The following is a 25,850-nucleotide window of genomic DNA, read 5'->3' on the forward strand; positions in this document are numbered from 1 at the left end:
GCCTCTTAAAGGCGCAGGCCTCCTCCCCGCCTCCCGGGGCCCAAATCCAGACGGGGTGGGCGGCAGAGCCCTCGCGTTGGGTTGGCGCTCGCCCGCCTGGTGCCGTGGTGCTCTGCAGGAGCAGCCTGGGAATCACACTGCCGCCGGCAGGGTGAGAGTCAGCTGCCCTTTGCCTTTGGACTAGACTATGCAGAGTCATGTCTGACGACTGGCTAGTCCTGGTGTGATGGCTAGTTAGGGTAGCTATTAGATTGTCCGATTTCCCCAGCTGAAGATTTGTCTTTCCCTCTACCAAATCCAAACGCTGTGAGGACCTGGTTCTCTACCTTCTTGCCCTTTGTGTAGCCATTGATTGGCAGCTGGGCAGAGTGGCAGTACAACACTGTCCATGCACACTGGTGGGTAACATCTTGTACAGGTGCTTGGCACAGGCGTAAGTGACTACATAACATGCAAAGCACGAAGTGCTTCATTTCTGCAGCAGGATCTGTTTTTCCACATTATTTTAAAGGGACATTGTACATCATAATGGTTAGAATAAGGCAATATTTTTAGAAAAACTACATTGCCTATGATATTGACACTGCTTTATGGTTTTAAAACTGTAAGAATTTTTGGGGTGGGAGGAATCATCTTGCTTTACTTTTTTCAATTGACTCACTTTGGATGATCAAATACACTACTCAAAGGCACTATCAGCATTAGGGACCAGGTTTTAGACTTTCTAGCTTACAAACTACTAATCTATTTAGTAATAATCATAGAAATATAGAGCTAGAAGGGACCTCAGAAAGTCATTGAGTCCAGCCCCGTATACTGAGGCTGGATCAAGTAAGCCTATGCCATCCCTGACAGGTGTTTGTCTAACCTGTTCTTAAAAATCTCCCATGATGGGGATTCCACAACCTCCCTTAGAAGCCTGTTCCAGTCCGTAACTCATGTTATAGCTAGAAAGATTTTCCCTTAACATGTTTGGACACTGTTATCAGGTTCCCCACTTATTTTCTCAAGTTTAATCGTACCCAGATTTTTTAACTTTTTTTCAAAGGTCAGGTTTTCTAAACCTTTTATCATTTTTGTTGCTCTCCTCTGGAATCTCCAATTTGTCCACATCTTTCTTATCGTGTAGTGCCCAGAATTGGACACAGTATTCCAGGGGAGGCCTCACCAATGCTGAGTAGAGCAGGACAATTACCTTCCCTGTCTTACAAATGATATTTCATTTAATACATCCCAGAATGATATTAGCTTCTTTTGCAGTTGCATCACATTGTTAGTTCATATTCAATTTGTGATCCATTATAATCCCCAGATCTTTTTCAACACTACTGCCTAGCCAGTTATTCCCCATTTTGCAGCTGTGTGTTTGACTTTTCCTTCCATACTTTGAACTTGTCTTTATTGAATTTCATCTTGTTGATTTCAGACCAGTTCTCCAATTTGTCAAGGTAATTTTGAATTCCAAATTGTCATCCAAATTGTGAAACCTCTTCCATCTTGGTGTCTATGATGGGCTGGATCACAGAAACCACCTTGGGGCTGCCAACTGATGTGCTGAGACTATTTCTAACCCATTTTCCCTGCCAGCTTGGGATTCCAGAACCTTGCCTGTTTGAGCCAGACACATTAGCCTGCTGAAAACACAGACCCAGGTCTGAACAACATCCCACAAAAGATGCAGGCTTAACTGAAAACAGCTTAAGAAGTGTTCCTGTCTCCAACACTCAGATGCCCAGCTCCCAGTGGGGTCCAAACCCCAAATAAATCAGTTTTACCCTGTATAAAGTTTATACAGGGTAAACTCATAAATTGTTTGCCCTCTATAACAGTGATAGATATGCACAGCTGTTCCCTCCCCGCCCCCGCCCCACCCACGCTCTCCCGGTATTAATACATACTCTGGGTTAATTAATAAGTAAAAGGTGATTTTACTAAATACAAAAAGTAAGAATTAAGTAGTTCCAAGTAATAACAAACAGAACAAAGTGAATTACCAAGCAAAATAAAACATGCAAGTCTAAGCCTGATACAGTAAGAAAAGTGATTACAGATGAAATCTCACCCTCAGATGTTTCAAGAAGCTTCTATCACAGACTGGACACCTTCCTAGTCTGGGCACAATCCTTTCCCCTGGTACAGCCCTTGTTCCAGCTAAGAAAAGAAATGAAAAGAAATGAGAGTTATTTACAAGATTAAAGCAGGTAAGCATAAACACACAAATGAGGTACAAGCTTAAATTCAAAAGGTAATAGACGCGTCTATAATAAGCAAGTTTTTATGGCCTTTGGAGCTAACCCAAGCCAAGCAGCTTGGGGATCACTTGTTTATGTCTAGGAATCTTTGCCCCTCAGAGTTCAGACAGCATAAAAACAGGTTTCAGAGTAACAGCCGTGTTAGTCTGTATTCGCAAAAAGAAAAGGAGTACTTGTGGCACCTTAGAGACTAACCAATTTATTTGAGCATAAGCTTTCGTGAGCTACAGCTCACTTCATCGGATGCATCCGATGAAATGAGCTGTAGCTCACGAAAGCTTATGATGCTCAAATAAATTGGTTAGTCTCTAAAACAGCATAAAGAAACCCAGATTCTCCTTGTCAGGGATTTTTATCCCCTCTCACCCCAGAATCCAAGGTGAAGGGATGAGTGCTCCAGCATATAACCTCTCCATGGGTGGGTGGGGGGAGCATTCGATAAAGTCTTTGTTCCTCAATAGCCCATATGGATTCAACAGCCCTTTCTGATGGGCAGGAGATAACACTTCTTGGAGTAAACTAATACTTCACATTTGGTAATGCTTTTCCCCTGACTGTGGGGAGTTTAAGGTCTTAACAAACATTTTTATAGTTACAGAAAAAAGATTTAAACATTACTTTATAACATGGGATAAAGACATTGTAAGTAGGTTTAATACATGCAGCATCCTATAAGCCTTCCATAAAATCTAAATGCTAAACACGATGTTATCACTCTAATAACAGGTTTCAGAGTAGCAGCCGTGTTAGTCTGTATTCGCAAAAAGAAAAGGAGGACTAGTGGCACCTTAGAGACTAACCAATGTATTTGAGCATAAGCTTTCGTGAGCTACAGCTCACTTCATTGGATGTAGCTCACGAAAGCTTATGCTCAAATACATTGGTTAGTCTCTAAGGTGCCACTAGTACTCCTTTTCTTTTCACTCTAATGAGGATTTTGATAATGCTAACACAGACAAGCAAGACTTGTTTCCAGCTGTCCATTTGTAAGTGGTCAGTGAGGCCTAGTGACCTTGGCTCTTCTCCCTGGTTGTTAACAGTTATTGTGTTAAGTATCTGATCACAATCTTTTTAGTGAAGACTGAAATAATATAGGCATTAAACACCTCAGCCTTCTTGATGTTATTCGTTATTAGCTCTCCTTTCTTGCAAAGTAGTGGACTTACACTTGCCTTCATCTCTCTCTTGCTCCTAATGTATTTAAATAACCTTTTCTTATTGTCTTTTATGTCCCTTGCTAGGTGTAACTGATTTTGTGCCCTGGCATTTCTGATTTTGTTCACATGTGCTTGCACTATTCGTTTGTATTCATCCTTAGCAATTTGTCCATGTTTCCACTTTTTGTAGGATTCCTTTTTTATTTTCAGGTCATTAAAGCGCCCCTGATGGAGTCATATTGGCCTCTTACTATTCTTTCTATCATTTTTTCACATCAAGATAGTTTGCTGTTCTGCCTTTGAGAAATTGCCAGCACTCCTGAACTCTTAGATTTTCTTCCCATGGGAGCTTACCTACCAGTTCTCTTCTCTGAGTTTGTTGAAGTCTACTTTTTGGAAGTCTGTTGTCCTTATCTGGCTGCTCTAACTCCTCCTATTCCTTGGAATCATTACATCTATCATTTTATGATCACTTTCACCCAAGTTGCCTTTAGCCATAGATTCTCAACCAAATCGTCCTTGTTAGTCAGAATCAAGTATAAAATGGCTGTCTCCCTCAGTGCTTCCTCCACCATCTGAAACAAGAATTTGTCCTTAATACATTCCAAGAACTTATGAGAGATTTTGTGTTTTGTCTCATATTACTTTTCCACCAGATGCCTGGGCAGTTTAAATTCCCCAAAATTACTTGTGTTTTGGATATTTTTGTTAATTGTTCTAGAAATGCCTCATCTCAGTGGCGCCGGAACAGGAGACGCTAGGGGGTCATGTACCCCCCACTTTTTACTGGCCATAAGGATGAGTGACAGGAGGGAGGGTGCAGAGAGGAGTGAGTGGGGCACAAGGTCTGGGGGGAAGAGGCAGCGTGGGAGCGGAGACTCGGGTGAAGGGGCGGCATGGGAGTAGGGCCATGGTTCAGGCACCATTTCCCCCCACACACACACACACACACTTTTATGGACCTTCAGCTGCTCCTGCCGCATCTACCTCCTCTTCCTGGTTTGGTGGTTCTGTAGTAGACTCCCCTACCTTGACGTCACCACTGTTTTTTCCCTGCTTTTATCTTCACTCAGAGACTTTCAACTGGTCTGTCTCTCACCTCCTTCTGGACCTCAGAACAAGTGTATATATTTGTGATGTATAATGCAACACCTCCTCGCTTTTTTCCCTGCCTGTCCTTCCTGTACCAGTATTCTAATCATGAGATTTATCCCACCAAGTCTCAGTGATTCCAATTAAGTAATAATTTTTCTTATGTCATTTCTCTTATTTAAGATTCCCAGTTCTCCATGTTTATTCCCCATACTCCTTGCATTTGTGTGTAGACATAAGTACATATTGTAAGAATAACTGTTGTAAATTGTTTTAAGGCCCAGTTATGTAGTCCTTATTCAGGCAAATCTCCCACAATTGTTTTGGCTGAGTAAGGATTGGGCCTTAAGAGTTATCCATCATATCACCTTGACAGTGTTTGATATACAAAGGGACAGTGCTTTCGCTCTGTCCTTACAGGAACAGATTATGCTAGGCAACTGCAATGAGGGAGGTTGCAAGAATCTTTCTCTCCAGTTTGCAAACCCTCTGCAGTGACTAAGCATAACTGCTGTCTCCATGCCCTACTGAGTGTAGGGACTACTCCCTCCTTGTGTGCCCAGGGTTGCAAGCCACCTCAAAGGGGATAGGAAGGCAGTAGAGAAATAGCCCCACCTCTAGTCACATCAGACTGCTGAGCTGGTAAGGAATATTTTGAGGGATGCTGATGCTGCAAGTGGCATGCTACTCCTGCATATCTATGTGCCCAGGAGAACTCCATCTCTCTGGAGCATTCCCGGTAGAGGTGCAGCTCCACACTACCCACAACATAAGGTTGAGCCCATCAAGCACCAGTGGCCCACAATCTTTTGCTCAGCACTCCAAGTTGATCCCAAAGACTTTCCTAGACATACAAGAGTATTTTTTAGCTACTGTGAGTCCCACAAAAGGTAATACACATGCACACTTCTTCACCTTGGTTAAGTGAACTATGTCATCTGGTAGTTTTGTTTCTGGAAATAGAAGGAAGGTACTCAGAGTATAAATATGTTCACCAGTTACTCATACTGTTAATAATCGGGGAGAGTTTCAAAAGTCCCTAACAGATTTAGAAGCACGTGGATCTCTTAGGTGCTTTTGAACACACACACACACACACCCCTATGTTTCTTAACAAATATGTATTGAATGCATATTTATAGGTGCACCTCTCTTGGACAAAAGTGGTATACACATGGCAGAAAAACATACAAAATAAAAACGGAGCTAACATTTAATGGCTCTAACTAGGACTTTCCATTCAGATGCCTTTTGTGCTATTTGGATATTTGGTTCCAGGAAGCAAAACAGTTAAACTAAATTTCAGAAATAGTAATTTATCTGCTGTTTCCTCAAGGTGAGAAATGGGATGAGGTCTTGATGCTGTTTCCTGTGAAATGTAAAGTAGAACTGGTCAACTTTTTTCATTTGATTTTTTTTAATGAAAAAGTAGCCTTTTCTGAAAATGAATGTTTTGCCAGAAAATGTTTGTTGTTTTTAAACTCTCCAATTTTTCAATTATTTTTTTGTTTTCCCCCTTTCCACTGTTTTCTTTTTTCAGTGGCAAAATGGAACTGGAAAAGAGGGCGGGGGTGGGGGGGAGAAGAAGAAGAGCAGGAGACAACAGGGGGAAATCCAGAAATGAAAAATCTTTGGCTTTTTAGGGGGTGTGTGGAGGGGAGGTGGGATTTGTAAAAAAAAAAAAATCAGAAAATTTTGAAATTTTTCATGAAACATTTCCAGAAAACAAAGTTTAAAAAATTGTAAAATGTACAATTTTTTGACCAGCTCTGGTAAGCTGCTCTGGAGCAGGCTTTGACCCCAACTACGTCTAGAAATGTTCCACATTTCCCATTTTGGTGGGAGTTATGTACCTAGATAACCCAGCATAAACATGGGCATGTTATTTTGGATCACAATTCCTAGTAAATTTATTCTGTCTGTAACATTGTACTAAAAACCCCCTCAAAGCCTTTGGTCACATGTTTAATTAGCCATGTTGGAGGATCCTGGTTTTCTCAGTGCTGCTGTTTAAAGTTTTAGTGTAGGTGTTAAGTCAGCTACTCTATTTGAAAATCTTGTCCTGCTGTAAAAGTGTACCTGCTCCTCCAACTCTTCTTTTCTCTCCTTCATAGTATCTTATCACATATGCTCTGATGAGTTGGGTTGGAAAATATACTGCATATAATTGGAATTTTCTATCATTTCTGTACCCTATTTTTACAATATAATTCCTCAAACCAGTACAAAATGCTTGTGAATTAGTAAAAGTTAGCTGTCTCCTTCTCTTGATGTTTTTCCTCTTCCAGTTCTCTAATACGTTGGCTGTCATCACTGCAAGGTCTTGAAATCAATTTAGCTTTAGTCCACATTGTATCCTATTTCAAAACATAACCTCACCCAGAATTTAGCTAACCATTAACAGACATTTCAAGGCATTAACAGTTTTAAGTAATCACTCCTAACACACCTAAGGTGTTTATCCGGAGTCCTTTTAAATGTGTAGACTCCTTGAGTTTGAATAGCCTTGAGATTGCAGTCTTCTCATGTGCAATTACCTGTAAATATTTAAACATGTGCCAGTGAGACTAGTCAGACTGATACCTCCTCCATTTGCAAACTTTGACCATCAAAGAGATTAGTTCAGTACTTAGGATCTGTTCCTTAAAAGTTACCTTAACAATTAAAGGTTAACTTCTTCAGACTGTCTGATGTCACAAATTCCCATGAATTATTTTAGTATAGTGTGAGCATTATATGTTTAAATATTTAAGTTATAATATCCTTCAAGCCTCACACCGCCATATGGCCCTCTGCACAGGAGTCAAATTTAATCCAGAATTGGCCCCATTGAAGTCAATGCATGAGCAGTGATTTGCCCAAAGTACTTTATTATATACCAACTTTATATACCTCAGTATTTATACATAAATCTGACACAATCACCTTATCATGGGTGCGCATGTGATAAGATGTCTGTTTTTGAATTGCTAGTGAGCATATGATTGTTTGTGTCCCTTTAGAAGTTTTATGTGGCATGTAAATTAAAAAGAAAAGGAGTACTTGTGGCACCTTAGAGACTAACAAATTTATACAAGTACTCCTTTTCTTTTTGCAAATACAGACTAACACGGCTGCTACTCTGAAGCATGTAATTAAGTCACCCTCATGTGACCGTCTTGTCTGGAGTACACTGCCAAGGAATTTACTGTGCACTGCCAACACAGTGTGTTTGATCACTAAGAGAATGAGCTGGCCACCCTCATTCTCAGTGAGTAGAACCATACTGCACAAATAATCCCACTGATTTCAGTGGGATTACTTGCAGAGTAAGGTACTACTCAACATGAGAAAAGGTATCAGAATTTGGCATTATACGAGCCTTCTACCAGGAAAGGTTTGGAAATGTCCCATTTTGGTTGTTCTTTTATACTCTGTCAGCACAGAATTTTCCTTTTGCCTATGACTTTCAACAGCATTATTTTTATTTACTGATTTATAAAAATACATCAGTCATGATACCTCTGCAGTATGGTTAGTGATTTAGCAGGTCATATTCTTCTCTCTGAGACAATGCTATTCTGTGGGGATAGAGAGCACTGTGATGCAGAAGCTACTGCTGTCCTTCAGGTGAGGTGCAAAAGTAAGGCATGACCACCTGTGATCCTTAACATTCTCATACCACTATCTCTAAGAACAGGAGTGTTAACCCTGGTGTCCTAGCCAAATTCCAATTAAAATACCTAGATTCTCACCATCAAAATTCCCTCTTCGGTTCCACTTTGTGATGGAGTGTCCAATCCACACAATACAGAGCAGTTTAAATTAAATCAATTAATCTTGTGTTCTGCATCTGGAGGAGAGCCAGGGTGCAATAAAGCTGAATGGAAGATGAAGGCACAGGCTGGACTTGTATAAAGGGATGGAGCTGAGAACAGAAAGGGGCTGCAGGGGAAGTAATCTGCAGTCACTTTCAGAGAGAAGGGAAGTTTGTTTGGGGCTACAGTGTCTGCCAAGAAGTCAGAGAGGGGAAGTAGTCTACAGTTATTCCCTGGGAAGCAGACGTTTAGGCTGGTAAACCCTGGGGGGCGGGGGGTAGAAGATAAAGAAGGGAAGTAGGAGAGAGTCCAGGGAAATAGCAACAGGGTCTGGGAGCAAGCAGACCATAATTGCTGGACATAGGGTCCCTGGACTGAAACCCAGAATAGTGGGAAGAGGAGGGAGTGACAATGGCACACATGCCATTTATGGCCCCAGCACAGTTTGGGGAGCCTGCTCATGTAAAGCCTGATATTATTAATGCTAAAAAGAAAAGGAGTACTTGTGGCACCTTAGAGACTAACCAATTTATTTGAGCATAAGCTTTCGTGAGCTACAGCTCACTTCATCGGATGCATAAAGTGGAAAGTACAATGATGAGATTTTATATATACACACAGACCATGAAAAAAACCATGAAAAAATATACATTGTAAGGAGAGTGATCACTTAAGATGAGCTATTACCAGCAGGAGAGTGGGGTGGGGGGAGAGAAAACCTTTTGAAGTGATAATCAAGGTTGGCCATTTCCTGCACATTTCCAGGAGTTAACAAGAAAGTCTGAGGAACTTAGGCCCTATGATGTGATTAGGCCCCTTGAGGAATTCCACCATGATTTCAACAATTTCCATCCCACCATCAACCTCAGCCTGGACCAGTCCACACAAGAGATCCACTTCCTGGACACTACAGTGCTAATAAGCGATGGTCACATAAACACCACCCTATACTGGAAACCTACTGACCGCTATTCCTACCTACATGCCTCCAGCTTTCACCCAGACCACACCACACGATCCATCGTCTACAGCCAAGCTCTACGATACAACCGCATTTGCTCCAACCCCTCAGACAGAGACAAACACCTACAAGATCTCTATCAAGCATTCTTACAACTACAATACCCACCTGCTGAAGTGAAGAAACAGATTGACAGAGCCAGAAGAGTACCCAGAAATCACCTACTACAGGACAGGCCCAACAAAGAAAATAACAGAACGCCACTAGCCATCACTTTCAGCCCCTAACTAAAACTTCTCCAACGCATTATCAAGGATCTACAACCTATCCTGAAGGACAACCCATCACTCTCACAAATCTTGGGAGACAGGCCAGTCCTTGCCTACAGACAGCCCCCCAACCTGAAGCATATACTCACCAGCAACCACACACCACACAACAGAACCACTAACCCAGGAACCTATCCTTGCAACAAAGCCCGTTGCCAACTATGCCCACATATCTATTCAGGAGACACCATCATAGGGCCTAATCACATCAGCCACACTATCAGAGGCTTGTTCACCTGCACATCTACCAATGTGATATATGCCATCATGTGCCAGCAATGCCCCTCTGCCATGTACATTGGGCAAACTGGACAGTCTCTACGTAAAAGAATAAATGGACACAAATCAGATGTCAAGAATTATAACATTCATAAACCAGTCGGAGAACACTTCAATCTCTCTGGTCACTCGATTTCTGATCTCAAAGTGAGTATCCTTCAACAAAAAAACTTCGAAAACAGACTCCAAGGAGAGACTGCTGAATTGGAATTAATTTGCAAATTGGATACAATTAACTTAGGCTTGAATAGAGACTGGGAGTGGTTGAGTCATTATACTAAGTGAAACTATTTCCCCTTGTTTATTCCTATTCTCTTCCCCCCCCCCCCGCCCACTGTTCCTCAGACGTTCTTGTTAACTCCTGGAAATGGCCCACCTTGATTATCACTTCAAAAGGTTTTCTCTCCCCCCACCCCACTCTCCTGCTGGTAATAGCTCATCTTAAGTGATCACTCTCCTTACAATGTATGTTTTTTCATGGTTTTTTTCATGGTCCGTGTGTATATATAAAATCTCATCACTGTACTTTCCACTTTATGCATCCGATGAAGTGCTTATGAAAGCTTATGCTCAAATAAATTGGTTAGTCTCTAAGGTGCCACAAGTACTCCTTTTCTTTTTGCGAATACAGACTAACACGGCTGCTACTCTGAAACCTGTCATTATTAATGCTGTTACCCATGCCTTGGTAAGCCACAGCAATAATTGCTTTGCAAGCATCCATCACCAGAGCATCAAACTGATTAGTCGTCAACCTGTAGCACTTTGAGTTAACCAGCTTCCAGATGACAATAGCAACCTGCTTCTGGACTGGTAGGGCCTCTCATCTCTGTGTTCTGGCGTTGAAGGTCGGAGGCAGGCTCCTCACACAGGTCCACAAAGGACTCCTTCCTCGTGAGGATGTTCTGGACCACTGCTGGTTGTCCCAGTTCTGCATGACAATGTAGTCCCAACACTTTGTTCTCATGGTCCTACTCCAGAGCCACCAATGAGCATAGGGGGAATCCGCAGCAATTAAAACATATATCACATGTCTCCACTGCTCTGTATCTGCATGCAGCCTGCATGATCTCCTTAGTGAGGAACGCTGCCACCTTCTCAGGGTGACAAGCTGTGACCAAAATGCCCTCCATACACTGTATCTGCATCTTGTTGCCGGAGTCAGAGTTGAACTGATGCCAACAGCTGGAACAGGTTATCACTCAGAGTAGGATCTGTGCCTTCCACTGATTGGAATGAAGATTGAAGACAGAATTCTAGAGCATACCAAGTCAGTTTACTTTTACTACAGAGTTTACTTTACTGGGTTGCTGGGCTAAGACCACTTCTGCATAGGTGCCCAGGGAGGATAGAAAAGTTCTCCTGCAAAGCTCTGAAAAAAAATGCATAGAGCAGTGCAGCTTAGTGCAGTGCTAAGAACTATGGGATATGTCCCCAGAAGTCCTAGCAACACACAGGAGTGAGAACCATACCACTGTTGACACAGTCAAGTTGACAGCCTTGATTATAGTAGTGCAGTGTGACTGCTCACACCTGAATTAGGCCATCCCAGGTGTTCAAACCAAGTACCAGTCACCCAAGTTAATTCTGTAGTGAAGACATACCCCAAGGCCTGGTCTACACTACGAGTTTATGTCGGATTTAGCAGCGTTACATCGAATTAACCCTGCACCCATCCACACAACGAAGCCATTTTTTTCGACATAAAGGGCTCTTAAAACTGATTTCTGTACGCCTCCCCAACGAGGGGATTAGCGCTGAAATTGACATCGCCGTTTCGAATTAGGGTTAGTGTGGACGCAATTCGAAGGTATTGGCCTCCAGGAGCTATCCCACAGTGCACCACTGTGACTGCTCTGGACAGCACTCTGAACTCGGATGCACTGGCCAGGTGTACAGGAAAAGCCACAGGAACTTTTGAATCTCATTTCCTGTTTGGCCAGGCGAGCTCATCAGCAGAGGTGACCATGCAGTCCCAGAATTGAAAAAGAGCCCCAGCATGGACCGAAGGGTAGGTACTGGATCTGATCGCTGTATGGGGAGAGGAATCTGTGCTATCAGAACTACGTTACAAAAGACGAAATGCCAAAACATTTCAAAAAATCTCCGAGGCCATGAGGGACAGAGGCTACAGCAGGGATGCAACACAGTGCCGTGTGAAACTTAAGGAGCTCAGACAAGCGTACCAGAAAACCAAAGAATCAAACGGACGCTCCAGGACAGAGCCCCAGACATGCCGCTTCTCAGACATGCTGAGCTGCATGCAATTCTAGGGGGGGGGCCGCCACCAGTACCCCATCCCTGTCCATGGACTCCGATGCTGGGGTCCTCTCCGCCATGTCTGAGGATTTTGCGGACGGGGAAGATGAGGAGGAGGAGGACGAGCTTGAGGAGAGCACACAGCACACCCTTCTCCCCGACAGCCAGGATCTTTTTCTCACCCTGACTGAAATACCCTCCCAACACTCCAAGCTGGAGAAGGGACCTCTGGTGAGTGTACCTTTTTAAATATAATACATGTTATAAAAGCCAGCGTTTTTTAATGATTAAGTAGCCCTGAGGACTTGGAATGCATTCGTGGCCAGTACAGCTACTGGAAAAGTCTGTTAACATGTCTGGGGATGGAGTGGAAATCCTCCAGGGACGTCTCCATGAAGCTCTCCTGGAGGTACTCTAAAAGCCTTTGCAGAAGGTTTCTGGGGAGAGCAGCTTTATTCCATCCTCCGTGGTAGGTCACTTTACCAAGCCATGTTAGTAGCAAGTAATCTGGTATCATTGCATAACAAAGCCTGGCAGCGTATGATCCCGGTGTTTGCTGGCATTCAAGCAACATCCGTTCTTTATCTCTCTGTGTTATCCTCAAAAGAGTGATATCATTCATGGTAACCTTGTTGAAATAGGGGAATTTAATTAAGGGGACATTCAGAGGTGGCCATTCCTAATTGTGTCATTTTGTTTTAAATTAGGAAAAAGACTTGTATATAGGAGCCCCACAAGATCTAATAGCCGCAGGCGAGTTAATCCGGACCTGGACCTGGAGATGGGTCTGATCTCACCCGGAGAGCGGTCGTGCAGCGGAAAAGCAAGTCCTGTCCCCAGCCCGACCGGGAGTCGAGCTCAGGGCTTCCATCCTGATGCTTCAGCCGCAGCTCGCTTCTGCTGGGGCTCAGGGCTTCAGCCCCCGAAGGCTTCTGCCAGGACTTGGGGTGCCCATTTTTCCAGAGGACCCCCAGGCATGGGCCCCAGGGGCCTGTGTGTTAATCCAACACTGTCCAGAACTAGCAACTAGGACCCCCAGCTGGGATGCGCCCAGCAGCACAGGAGAGATTGGGTCCACCAACACCTCCAGAAGCCTCCTCTAGCTGCAGGAAGCTCCAAGGCTGCTGTCTACCTGTGAAGCTTTCTGCAGTTGGAGGAGGTACCCAGAGGTGGGTCTGATCCAGGGGAACAGAGGAGCCAGAGGGCCATGGTCCCCGCACTTTTTACCAGACATAAGTGTGAGCAACGGGAGGAGGGAGCAGAGAGGAGCGAGTCAGAGGAGGTTTTGGGGGGAAGAGGTGGCGTGGAAGCAGGGCCTTGGGGGAAGAGGTGGTTTGAGGGCAGGGACTTAGGGGGAATGGTTGGCACAAGGGCGGGGCCTCAGGGGTGCGGCATGACGTGGGGGGCGGGGAAGGTTGGAGCCACGGTTCGGGCACCTGTGGGTCCCCCCACACTTTTAGGGTGCTTCCATGGCTCCTGGTCTGATCTTCACCCAAGAGGGGCCATGCAGGGGAAGAGCAAGTCCTATCCCTCCCCAGCCCAGCTGAGACGAGCAGCTAGGAGCCCCTGGCTGGGGAACTCCCAGAAGCACAGGGGAGATTATCTGCACCTCTGGAGCCTCCTCTGGCTGCAGGAAGCACCACAGCTGCTGCCTTCAGAGCCCAGCTCTGAAGACAGCACAGAAGTGAGGGTGGCGATCCCACAGCCCCACTACAACAGCTGTGCAACCCCCCACATCCCCATTTTGCATCGGGACCTCCACAGTTACAACACCTTGAAATTTCAGGTGTAAAAATCTGAAAACTTGAAATTTATTAATTTTCAAATCCTATGGCCATGAAACTCACCAGAATGGACCGTGAATTTGGTAGGGCCTTATATGAAACTGGGGAAACACGGAGTATGTGCAATGCCTTGCAGGATCCATGCCAAAGGGCAAGTTCCTCCTTGGCTGATTAAAATCTGAGAAAATGAATAGGCTGTCTGCATTGCCCCAAGAGAGATCTCTCATCTGAGAGCTCTGAAACAGTATCATGTGGGCCCAAAGAGACTAGAGGAGTGAGGAAACACAGCTCATTGCATGATCCAGCCGCACAATACATCAATTTGTCTTCTCTTTTTTAGCCTTGCCCTGGTGCCTCTCTCCCTCATAGATGCTGTGCAGCTCCAATGACATATGAGAGGGACTGTCAAGATTCCTCCCCCCCCTCTGATCTCTAGGGTACAGATGTGGGGACCTGCATGAAAACCTCCTCAGCTTACTTTTACCAGCTTAGGTTAAAACTTCCCCAAGGTACAAACTATTTTACCCTTAGACTTCCACTGCCAAACGTTTATCTGGGTTTATTTATTAGGAAAGCATTGTTTGGAAACATCTTTCCCCAAAAAATCCTCCCAGCCCTTGCACCCCACTTCCTGGGGAAGGTTTGGTAAAAATCCTCACCAATCTGCATAGGTGACCACAGACCCAAACCCTTGGATCTTAAGAACAATGAAAAAGCATTCAGTTTCTGAAAAGAAGGATTTTAATAGAAGTAAAAAGTAAAAAAGAATCACCTCTGTAAAATCAGGATGGTAAATACCTTACAGGGTAATTAGATTCAAAACAGAGAATCCCTCTAGGCAAAACCTTAAGTTACAAAAAGACACACAGACAGGAATATCCATTCTATTCAGCACAGCTTAATTTCTCAGCCATTTAAAGAAATCAAATCTAATGCATATCTAGCTAGATTACTTACTAAGTTCTAAAACTCCATTCCTGTTCTGTCCCCAGCAAAAGCATCACACAGACAGACACAGACCCTTGTTTTTCTCCCTCCTCCCAGCTTTTGAAAGTATCTTGTCTCCTCATTGGTCATTTTGGTCAGGTGCCAGCGAGGTTATCCCAGCTTCTTAACCCTTTACAGGTGAAAGGATTTTTCCTCTGGCCAGGAGGGATTTTAAAGGTGTTTACCCTTCCCTTTATATTTATGACAGGGACTAAGATCCATGCAAGGCTACTCAGGGAGAGATGGGCATAGACCTCCTTTTCATTAGGTCCCAGCCCTTTCCCAACACCCATCTCCTCTCCAAGCAGCTCTGCACCTGGTTCCCATAGCATGGCTGTGCATCCCCTCCTCTCCCTGTGTCAGGATCAATCAGCCTCTAGCATACAGGTGGATTAAATAGAGGGTACGCACCTCTCATGGTATCACAGAACTCCCTCAGGATTTGGTTTTAGGAACATTAAAACCAATACTTTGCCTACAGGTATCTCAGGTGAAGGTGGTTCCACACATAGGATTAGCCTAGGTTGTACCTCTTCTGTATAAATGTCCATTTTCCAGTACTGTATTTCCTTTATTTCCTCCCTACCCAGCTACATACGTATGTTTTATTTCCGGATTATTTCCCCCCCTGAGGATTTTTGCTTCTTAGGTCCATCGTATTCTGAGGCTGTTGATAATGAGCACTAATATGATCAATACTGGGCAGGTGAGGGAACAGTCTATTATAATACGTTGAGTTGAAAGCAAGCTTTAGAGTTCAGATGCTTCAAATTATTAATTGCTTAAATATTTGCTGTGTCATCTTCTGTATTTACAGAGTTCCCTGCTGTTCTGTGTTATCAACAAGTGGGATAATTTATTCCACAGAGACCCATAGTGATATAGCAGTATTTCCAAAAACAGTATGTTTGTTTATCACATAGTCTGCTGATAGAGAAAATCTAAGCAGAATCTCACATTTATGTAATTTAATAGCATCATTTTATTATAAATTACCATTTAAAATATCTAGTTTTAGTGTAGTCCACTGGCTTAATGGTAGTGCTGCTATATCTGAGGCGCTGGCTTATTTTTCATCTTGAACTGTTGCCTCCCTAGTCAATATGGACTGGGTATGCTGTAAAAGTGTGTGGCCAAATTGTGCATGGATGTAGGCCCTCCATAATCTCCTGAAGTTAATGCAATGGAGCATAGTTGATAGAGTGTGCTGGTAACAAAGTAAAGAATAACCTGTCAAGTCAGGGGTGGGCAAACTTTTTGGCCTGAGGGCCACGTTGGAGTTCCGAAACTGTATGGAGGGCCGGGTTGAGAAAGCTGTGCCTCCCCAAACAGCCTGGCCCCCGCCCCTATCCGCCCCCTCCCACTTCCTGCCCCCCTCAGAACCTCCCACCCATCCAACCCCCTCATTCCTTGTCCCCTGACCTCTTCCTTCCGGGACCCCCTGCCCCAACCGCCCTCCCGGGACCGCACCCCTTATCCAACCCCCGCTGCTCCCTGTCCCCTGACTGCCCTGCCCCCTATCCACACCCCCGCCCCCTGACAGGCCCCCCCCAGGACTCCCACACCTATCCAACCTCACCCTGTTCCCCATCCCCTGACCACCCCCACCCCAGAACCTCCGCCCCATCCAACTGCCCCCTGCTCCCTGTCCCCTGACTGCCCCCCGGGACCCACTGCCGCTTATCCAACTCCCCCCCCCCCACTCCCCGCCCTCTTACCATGCCGCTCAGAGCAGCAGAACTGGCAGCCGCACTGCCCGGCCGGAGCCAGCCACCCCGCCACAATGCCTGGCAGGAACTTGCAGCCCCGCTGCCCAGAGTGCTGGCGGCATGATTGAGCTGAGGCTGCGAGGGAGGGGAGACAGCAGGGGAGAGGATGGGGGCTAGCCTCCCCGGCCGGGAGTTTGAAATTTCTGTTTCAAGCACCATTAGGCTCCCACATAGACTTTAACTCAACCATCCTGGGAGCTTGTGTGAAAAGTACAAACTGCCTTGTCTGCACTAGGATTTTATCTTGAGTTAGCTAACTCGAGGAGACTACTCACCTTTTTCCTGCTGAAGACAAGGGCGGTGAAGGCAGCTGGGAAATACAGCACAACTAACCCCAAAGGGTTTTCCCTGACCTTTTGCTGAGCTGAGAGGAGGTTGTGAGAAAAACATCTCACATAGGGAGAGAGCCAAAATGTGTGGGAAGAGAGACTGAGGGAAAGAGGAGAGAGCTTAGAGATGGAAAGAGAGACAAGGGGTGGGGGGCAGAAGGACAGACACAGAGACAGAAGGGAGTGGAGAGAAAAGGAGGAGGGAGAGGGAAAGTGACAAAGGAAAAAAGAAGGAAGAGCCCCCAGAGACAGAGAGGACAGGAGGAGAAAGGAGAGAAGAGAGACAGGAAGGGATAAAGGGGTGAAAGCTTTGGAGGGAGGTCAGAGAGAGGAGAGGCAGAGGGAAGGGGAGAGGGAGATTGACAGAGAGGAGGAGAATGTACTGGTACTATTTGTCATATCCTTTAGCCTGTAAAGTGAGGTGTCTACACTACCAATGTCGACATTCAAAAATCGGCATAGTGAAAATCGGAATGTCATATTCCCACTTGCTCACTCTGTTGGCAGAGGGCATCCACAGTTGGGGCACTATCATCAACAGTGTGAGCAATGCACTGTGGGAACCTATCCCGCAGTCCAGTTCAACACCTTCTGTCGCTAGGTGTTGTGGGAAGGCGGAATGGATCACGGCACATCTTGGGACCGGGCTCAATGTCCCATGATGCATTGCTTTCTGTCCCAGCACTCCATGGGCTTCTGGCTTTCTTCCACAGCATTTTTCAACAGCCCTTCTTTGCTGTGCACCTCAGCATCTTTGTGAGAAAGGATGGATCCTGCATTGCTCTCCTATGCTCTGTTTACTGTCATGAAGACATCACGGATGGCAGTACAGTTAATCATGAAGTTCCTAACTGAGGAAGACTCCCGGATGCCTGACATGCTGCATGATACGGATAGGAGCAACTTTAGATTGCTTTTGGCAGTCACAGAATAGCTGCATAGGGTAGACCATCGCTTTCGGGTTCAGGAAACAAGCACTGAATGGTGGGATCGTATTGTCATGCAGGTCTGGGATGATGAGCAGTGGCTACAGAACTTTCAGATGCAGAAAGCCACCTTCCTGGAACTGTGTCCAGAGCTCGCCCCAGCACTATGATGCAAGGACACCAGAATGAGAGCTGCCCTATCGGTAGAGAAGCGTGTGGCAATTGCTGTGTGAAAGCTGGCGACTCCAGACTGCTACCGGTTGGTCACATATCAATTTGGAGTGGGGAAGTCGATCATTGGGGCTGCATTAATACAAGTGTGCAGGGCAATAAATTGCATCCTGCTACAAAAGACCGTGACTCTGGGAAATGTGTGTGAAATAGTGAGTGGGTTTGCAGAAATGGGTTTTCCTGTGGAGGGGCAATAGATGGCACACATATTCCAATTTTGGCACCAGACCACCTTGTAATGGAGTACATCAGTAGGAGGGGGTACTTCTCCAGGGTGTTGCAGGCGCTTGTGGATCACAAAAGGAGTTTAACTGACATCAACGTGGGGTGGTCTAAAAAGGTGCATGACGTACGCATGTTTAGGAACACCGGCCTGTACAGAAAGCTACAGGTGGGGACTTTCTTTCCAAACCAGGAGATTACACTGGGGGATGTTGAAATGCCCATAGTGATCCTGGGAGACCCAGTGTACCCCTTACAGCCGTGTCTTATGAAACCTTACACGGGACACCTGGAGAGCAGTAAGGAGTGGTTCAACAACAGGCTGAGTAGATGCTGTATGACAGTTGAATGTGCCTTTGGCAGATTAAAGGTGCACTGGGGATGCCTGTATGGCAGGTTAGATCTCAATGAGGATAATATTCCCATGGTCATAGCGGAGTCCTGTACATTGCATAATCTCTGTGAAGCTAAGGGTGAAAGGTTTGCTCCGGGCTGGAGTGTTGAGGCAGACCGATTGGCTGCTGATTTTGAGCAGCCAGATACCAGGGCTAGCAGAGGAGCCCAGAGGGGAGCAAATTGAATCAGGGAGGCTTTGAGGCAACACTTTGAAAATGAGAACCAGTAATGTATATCTCTGTGATTGGTGCTGCAATGTTACATTACATGTAGTTTTCCCAGAAAGCAATGGTGACATTTGGGGCCTCACATTCCAGTGAGCAAATGACTTAAACTGCCTGTGTATGTATTTGTAGTGCCTGATATCTCAATTTCTAGGAAACAAATAAAAATGAGTTACCCTTCAAAAACTTTGCTTTTATTGCACAAGAAACAGCATGCACACACACACAAACACGCTTGGTGGGAAAGGAGGAACCAGGGAAGGGCAGACTTTCAGAGCTGTGTGTTGGTCCAGCTGTCATTCTGAAAGTTGTCCAAGGTGGTGGAGTGAAGGGGAAACCAAGAAGCCCCTGTGTTGCAGGGGAGGGTGGGCACGGATCTGCTCAGTCTGCAGCATTATTAAGGACTTCAGCATCTGCGTTTGCTCTTCCATGACTTTAATCACCCACTCAGTTGCATCCTTAACAAACTCCTGATTCTCTTTTCTGTCCTGCCATTTGGCTTCCCAGCACTCCTTGTGTTCCCTTTTCTCTGTATTGGAGCAGTGCAGTACCTCCCAGAACGTGTCGTCTTTGCTGCATTTTCGGCACTCTCTAATCCGGTGGAGACATTTGGCCGGGGTGTGTGGAGTGTTCCTGAAGGCCACATCTGCTGAAGCACAAGAGACAATGCACAGAAGTGGGATTGTTAAATTCACGCACAGCATTGAAACATTTCACTTAAATGCACCTTTTGCAACATAACAATCACTTTCTCACTGACCCTTGGCAGGCAAACATCCCTGCGAACAGCCAAAGCATGGTGAGTGTTGGTGGGGAGAGGGGCGCTCTACATGGGGAAAAGAGCACACACTTTGCAAGGGTCATGGTGCAGCCGACTAGGGAAAAATTCTAAAATTCTTCCACACTTTTCCACAGGCGGGGGTCATTCTAGCAGATATCTCACTGCTAAGGATAAGCAGGGAAACGAGGCTACATCTGCTCCATGCTTGTGGCTTCTGCCCTGCTCCCTATGCTGCTCGTCTATGTGCCGCTTTAGTTCCTGCACAAGTGATTGCCAAATGGCACAGGAAAGTTTCCTACAATCAGGTAAGGAACAAAGCTGTTCTGCCATGGAACCTTTGGCAGAGGATTGCAGAGTACCTCCAGGAAACTTTCCTAGAGATCTCTCTGGAGGATTCCTGTGAGATCTCGGCATGCATCAACACCCTGTTTTGCTGTACTGATCAGCTATACAAAGAAATGTCCAGCTCACAGAAACACAGCCAGATATCCTGAACCCACCTCCGCACTACACAAACCACAGCCACTTACCAGGCGTCTCCTCTCCTGCTTCTTGCTCGCCGGAGAGCAACTGCCAGCTCTGGAGTGGAAATGCATCACGCAGTTAGTATGGAAAACACCACATAATGGTGTTTTAATGGGGAAGTGAAGAATAACTTACTCATTTGAAACAAAGGCCAAATTACGGAACAATTTAATTAGCTGAGCTGGAAGTTTTCCATGGTGTTATGGCTAAAATTTCTTGCAAAAAGTGCTATGGAATTTGTAATGGCCACAAGTGGTCAGGACCTTGGTGTTACCTTTCATGCAAAATATATTTGCACAGTGCCCCTTGCCACGACACTGGAGCATTAGCTCCTGCTGACTAAGAAGGCAGCATGCCACTTACTGAAAAACCATAAGTAATTTTTCAGCACTTAGTTTCCTGTCTAAATACTAACAAGGCCAAGCCCTGCTTATGAGTTGAGACTTGATAAAATTGTAGCCTGAAGTACAGTAGCAGTATGATTGCAGTAATAACTCAGTTACTACCAGCCATTACTATACTTACTTTTAATTTAAACAAACTGCTGTAATTAGGCACTTCCCTCCTAAGGGTGTTGTGAAACTTAATTAATGAGTGTTTGTCCTGACCTTAGATTTTCACTTGGCAGGTGCTGGGTAAGTGCAATGTAAAAAAACCCAACCTTTTCAACCCTGTAAAGTTCTACTAAAACACTGATCACAACTATGTCTGGTAGGTACGTAGAAAGAGGTGGAGCAGAATCATAGAGGCAGGGCATGGATGTGTGCTGTTTCTCTTTGAGGGTGCAGCTTACTCCCTGTGCAGCTGGTTTGGCCAGGGCTTAGATCCTGGCTTCTCTTTCCCATTTGGCACTCTGTGTGACTTCAAGGGAGGGAGGAAATAGGCCTGTGTACAAAAACAGGAATTGTGTCCATGCATGTTCACACACGTGCGCACACACTCTGCACCTGTGTATAAGCAGCAGGCAGAATCTGGCCCCCTATATATTGTTGGTTTCAGAGTAGCAGCTGTGTTAGTCTGTATTTGCAAAAAGAAAAGGAGTACTTGTGGCACCTTAGAGACTAGAGCTTATGCTCAAATAAATTTGTTAGTCTCTAAGGTGCCACAAGTACTCCTTTTCTTTTTATATATTGTTGATAACTCTCCAAAACACACACGGCTATATTGCCTCAGTGCTGATAACCCTCAGAATTTTATTGTGAGCCTTTGATATTTGGTGTTTTTCTTAGAGCCCTAGCTGCTGGAATCATGTGATTATGAGAAAATCTGAGTTTTGATTTTTTAAAAAGGAAGTTTTCGTCTTTAGGAACATAGAGAAAAGCTTGAAGATGTGATCGCTAAACTAGCAGCTTCGTTTTAAATATTATAGGGGGTGGGAACTGCAGAACAATTCCTCTCTCCATGGATCTTGCTGTGCATTGTCCTGTTTGAAGGAGTGTTGAAGGGTTTTCAATTAATGGTGCCTCATTTTCAACCTGGTTCGGTCAGGCGTTTTTCTGTGGCTGCAGATGCCCGGTTGGCTGGGGCTTTTAACGCTGGCTCCTAAAGCGGGGTGACATGCTTTTAATGTTGAAATTTCTATGAAACTTCAGAATTAAAAATTCCAAAAAGAAAAAAAAATCAGGATTGATTTTGACCGACAGGGCAGTGGCACATCCCCTGGGGCTGCTGCTATTTGTTGGTGTTATAATCAGGGACAAATTTGTAATAATGTTTTTTTTTTAAAAAAAAATCTTTAAAGCTGCCAGATGGGAACTAAAGAAACAGACGGGGGCGGGCAGAGAAGAAGAGGGAGGGAATTTGTTTATTTTTTTTGCTTCCCTCTCCCCCCCCATCAGGGGCAGGGGAGGAGGCGGGGCCAGGCAAAACACTGCGCCTGTCTCTTTAAAAGCGTCTCGAGCTCGGCGCTTTCGCGGCAGGCGAGGCTGATTAGTGGAGCCGAGGCGCCATTGGCTGCGGCTGCAGGTGGAGGGGGCGGGGCTGCCGTAACCAAGGGAGGCGGGGGTGGGAGAAGCCGGAAGCCGCGGCGCGCGGGGAGAGGCCGGGGCGGCTGCGGGGAGGCGCGCGCGTGGGCGCGCGCGGCGGGGGGTGCCTGGGTGTCGGGAGGCGCCTCCGGGCGGGCGGGCGCGCGGCGGGGTCATGGGCTGCTTCTTCTCCAAGAGGCGGAAAGCGGCGAAGGGGGGCGCGCAGGGCGGGGCGGGCCAGGACCCCCCGGCCGCGGACGAGGAGAAGCCGCCGTCGCAGTACAGCTGGGACCAGCGAGCCAAGGTACCGCCCCGGCACCCCCCCCCCGCTCCCGGCACTTCCTCCCCTTCTCCCCTGCAGCAGCCCCCCGCCCCCTTTGGCAGAGCCTCCGCCGCAGCCCCCCAGCCTGGCGAGTCGTTCTCCTCCTCCTCCCGGCTACCCCCATCTCCCGCACCCTGGCGTGGCGGCGGCTCAGGCGTCGCTCCCGTGGGGCTCTGCCGTAGCTACTCTTGCCCCCCCCTCCGCATCTTTTCCTTCCCCTCGGGTGGGTTGGGTTTTGTTTCTAGAGTGGGTGGAGGTGCCATTGCTGACCCCTGGGCACTCTAGATAGCTAAATCATAACACCCCCCCCTCCGGCCCCCGAACTGCCCCCTCAGGCTACAGCTAACAAACACCCTGTGTAGTTGTGTTGATATTTGATTTTGTTGTTAATTAAAAAATATTCTCTGTGCAGTCTCCTATGGGGGGAAATGTGCTTTTCCCCATCCTGGACAGATAGTACTAAATTCTATCTTCCAGTTCCATGTCTTGTTTTTCCTACTTGCCACGAAGTCCTAGCATATCCTGAAAGCTAGGAGATCTGATCTCTAGCATTTCTCCAAAGCGTGAGAAACGAAGTTCAGAGCTGAGGACCTCCCATGGAGAATGCCCTGCTAGCAGCCCAGATAAACCGGAGGCGTGTCGGTTGAGTATCTTTACTGATCGCAAAAGGAGAGACTGCTGAATTGGAATTAATTTGCAAACTGGACACCATTACATTAGGCTTGAATAAAGACTGGGAGTGGATGGGTCATTACACAGAGTAAAACTATTTCCCCTTGCTTATTTCTCTCTCTCTCCTCCTTCCGCCTCCCGCCCCACCCCCTACTGTTTCCCACATTCTTGTCAAGTGTTGGAAATGGGCCATCCTGATTATCACTACAAAAGGTTTTTTTCTCCTGCTGATGGTAGCTCACCTTTATTGATCACTTGTTAACACCCATTTTTTCATGTTCTCTGTGTGTATCTCTTTCTACTGTATTTTCTACTGCATGCATCCGATGAAGTGGGTTTTAGCCCACAAAAACTTATGCTCAAATAAATTTGTTAGCCTCTAAGGTGCCACAAGTACTCCTCGTTCTTTTTGCAGATTAGGTGGTGTCACCTATGGAAAGATGCAGTCTTATATGGCAATGTCCCATCCCATTATATGCCATTCAGGACTTATAAATTAAAAGTTTAAAACAAACCCCTTCACTTTAGGGTGGAATGTAACAGGCAACTGGGGCAAACTACCTCTCTTTGCAAGGCATTGCTTACTAGTTGGGCAGCCACATTCTCCCAGCCTTCAAAGTAAGGTTTAATCCATGTAAAACGTAGTAGAATGAGGCTGGTTTTTTCTCTCTCCTGTTTCATTGGAGTTTGCTCCTTTTTTGGCACTAAGCTAGATGGTAACTGTGACCTACATGCGAAGTAGTGGTAGACAGGGCAGAACTGAATTTGTACCTTTATTTATATTAATCCCTTGGCTTTCTAACAGTGATTAAAAGGGGGTGGATGTCCTGGGGCACTCTAGACTCACGTAAGAAAAACAAATAAAATTCAGCAGTAGCTACAGAACCAAACAGCGTTCTTGACATAAATGCCTCTTTACCCATGCATAGCTAAACTTCATCAGGCCCTAGCTATTATGATGTGTCAAGGATGTGTGCAAGGCTTTTTTAAAACTTGCATGTTTTCTCTTAGGCAATATTTTATATCCCTGACACTTCTTCCTTTTATTTGCTGGAAGTTGTCTTGGAGGATCAGAGGAGTTTTGGCTCATAATATGGCAGGATCTTTGCTAAGGATTCTCCTCCAACTGGTGGAGAGGCCACTGAGAGAGAGAGGTCTCTAAGCAAAAATGAATATGAAAGAAAATTTGAATAAAAATCCTTCTCCTTTTCACTCACTGCTTCATGTTTCACTTCCTTCGTACTTGGTACTTCCCCAATTCTACACAGCCTTCCTGAAAAAAATAGAACAGACTAGAAATTCAGTTTGTGTGTGTGAAAACCAAACTGAGACCACATTTATGAGCCATAAAGGGAGAAAAGGTATAAACTATTTATTTATTTTATTTTGCAGGCTTGCATTCTTATTTAAGCATGGTCAGATGCCCTGGTGTGACACCTAAGGCTCTCTAGTGGATTAAACTAAGATATGGGGTTAAGTATGTGCAAAGATTAGAGGGTAAGGACAAAGGAGGCTGCTTCATGTCAGGCTTGATATTTTGATTTCCTAGACGTAGGGAATACTTATGGCACAGCTTGGCTAATACAGTGCTTGCAAAGGGAGGAGGTAGACCATATTACTTATATAGCTGTTATTCCCTTGCCACAGTGTTACTGTTATCAGTTACTACTTTTTTTAATGTAGTTGGAATGGTTCTTACATCATTGTTAAAGGATACAACAGAAGCCACCCAAACACTAATTTCATTTAAAGTTAAAGCGGTTAAATTAGTAAACTACATTTTGTGAACCTGTCATATCCAGCCACGGGGATAAGTAACTGTAGCTATCATTTTATATTAAAAACTTACTAACCCGGAGGAAGGTCAAAACAAGTCATTCGGAGAAAACTCCACACTTTTCTCTCCTCCCCACTCCCCTTCAGTGTTTAGGTGAGCTTGTTTCTCAGGAGGTGACTGTATTAAAACATTAGGAGCAGTCAGTGTCTCAGACATTAGAATAGACTACATTTGGGGTTAACTTTCCTAATAGATTACACCAAGTTTTAAACAATTCTATGTATGAAAGAGAATCTCATACTTAAATATTAAGTTGTTGCACATAATGTCTGTAGGCAGTTATGCAAAGGCTTCGTCTTTCCAAACAATCATATGTAATGATTCCTGGCTTTTGAGTTTAGAGGACCATACTGAAAACAGCAGGGTTAAATATTTAATTTTTCAAAAAGAAAAGGAGTACTTGTGGCACCTTAGAGACTAACCAATTTATCTGAGCATAAGCTTTCGTGAGCTACAGCTCACTTCATCCGATGAAATGAGCTGGAGCTGGAGCTCACGAAAGCTTATGCTCAGATAAATTGGTTAGTCTCTAAGGTGCCACAAGTACTCCTTTTCTTTTTGCGAATACAGACTAACACGGCTGTTACTCTGAAACCTATTTAATTTTTGAATGTCTCAAGAAGATATATAGAAACTGTTTCAAACATTCCTCTGTCCTTTCCTCTGTCTTTTTGTGTTGGCTGCCAAATGTACTCAATGCTACTGTTTTTGTGTTGAAGTTGAGAAATAGTAGTAAATGACTATGGAAAAAAAGT

The 25,850-nt window shown here is 45.2% G+C and overlaps 1 protein-coding gene across 1 annotated transcript in view; it reads left to right on the plus strand.

Moving 5' to 3' along the window:
* Positions 1-22,326: 22,326 nt before the first annotated feature.
* Positions 22,327-25,850, plus strand: part of RP2 (RP2 activator of ARL3 GTPase) — a 29,058-nt gene continuing 25,534 nt past the window's right edge. Inside the window, exon 1 of the mRNA XM_037899003.2 lies at positions 22,327-22,568. Within this exon, the coding sequence (XP_037754931.1) occupies positions 22,440-22,568 (129 nt within the window). The 5' untranslated portion in view covers positions 22,327-22,439. The remainder of the gene's footprint in view (positions 22,569-25,850) is intronic.

This window comes from Chelonia mydas, chromosome 1 (genome assembly GCF_015237465.2).
Source record: "Chelonia mydas isolate rCheMyd1 chromosome 1, rCheMyd1.pri.v2, whole genome shotgun sequence".
NCBI classification, from domain to species: Eukaryota; Metazoa; Chordata; order Testudines; family Cheloniidae; genus Chelonia; species Chelonia mydas.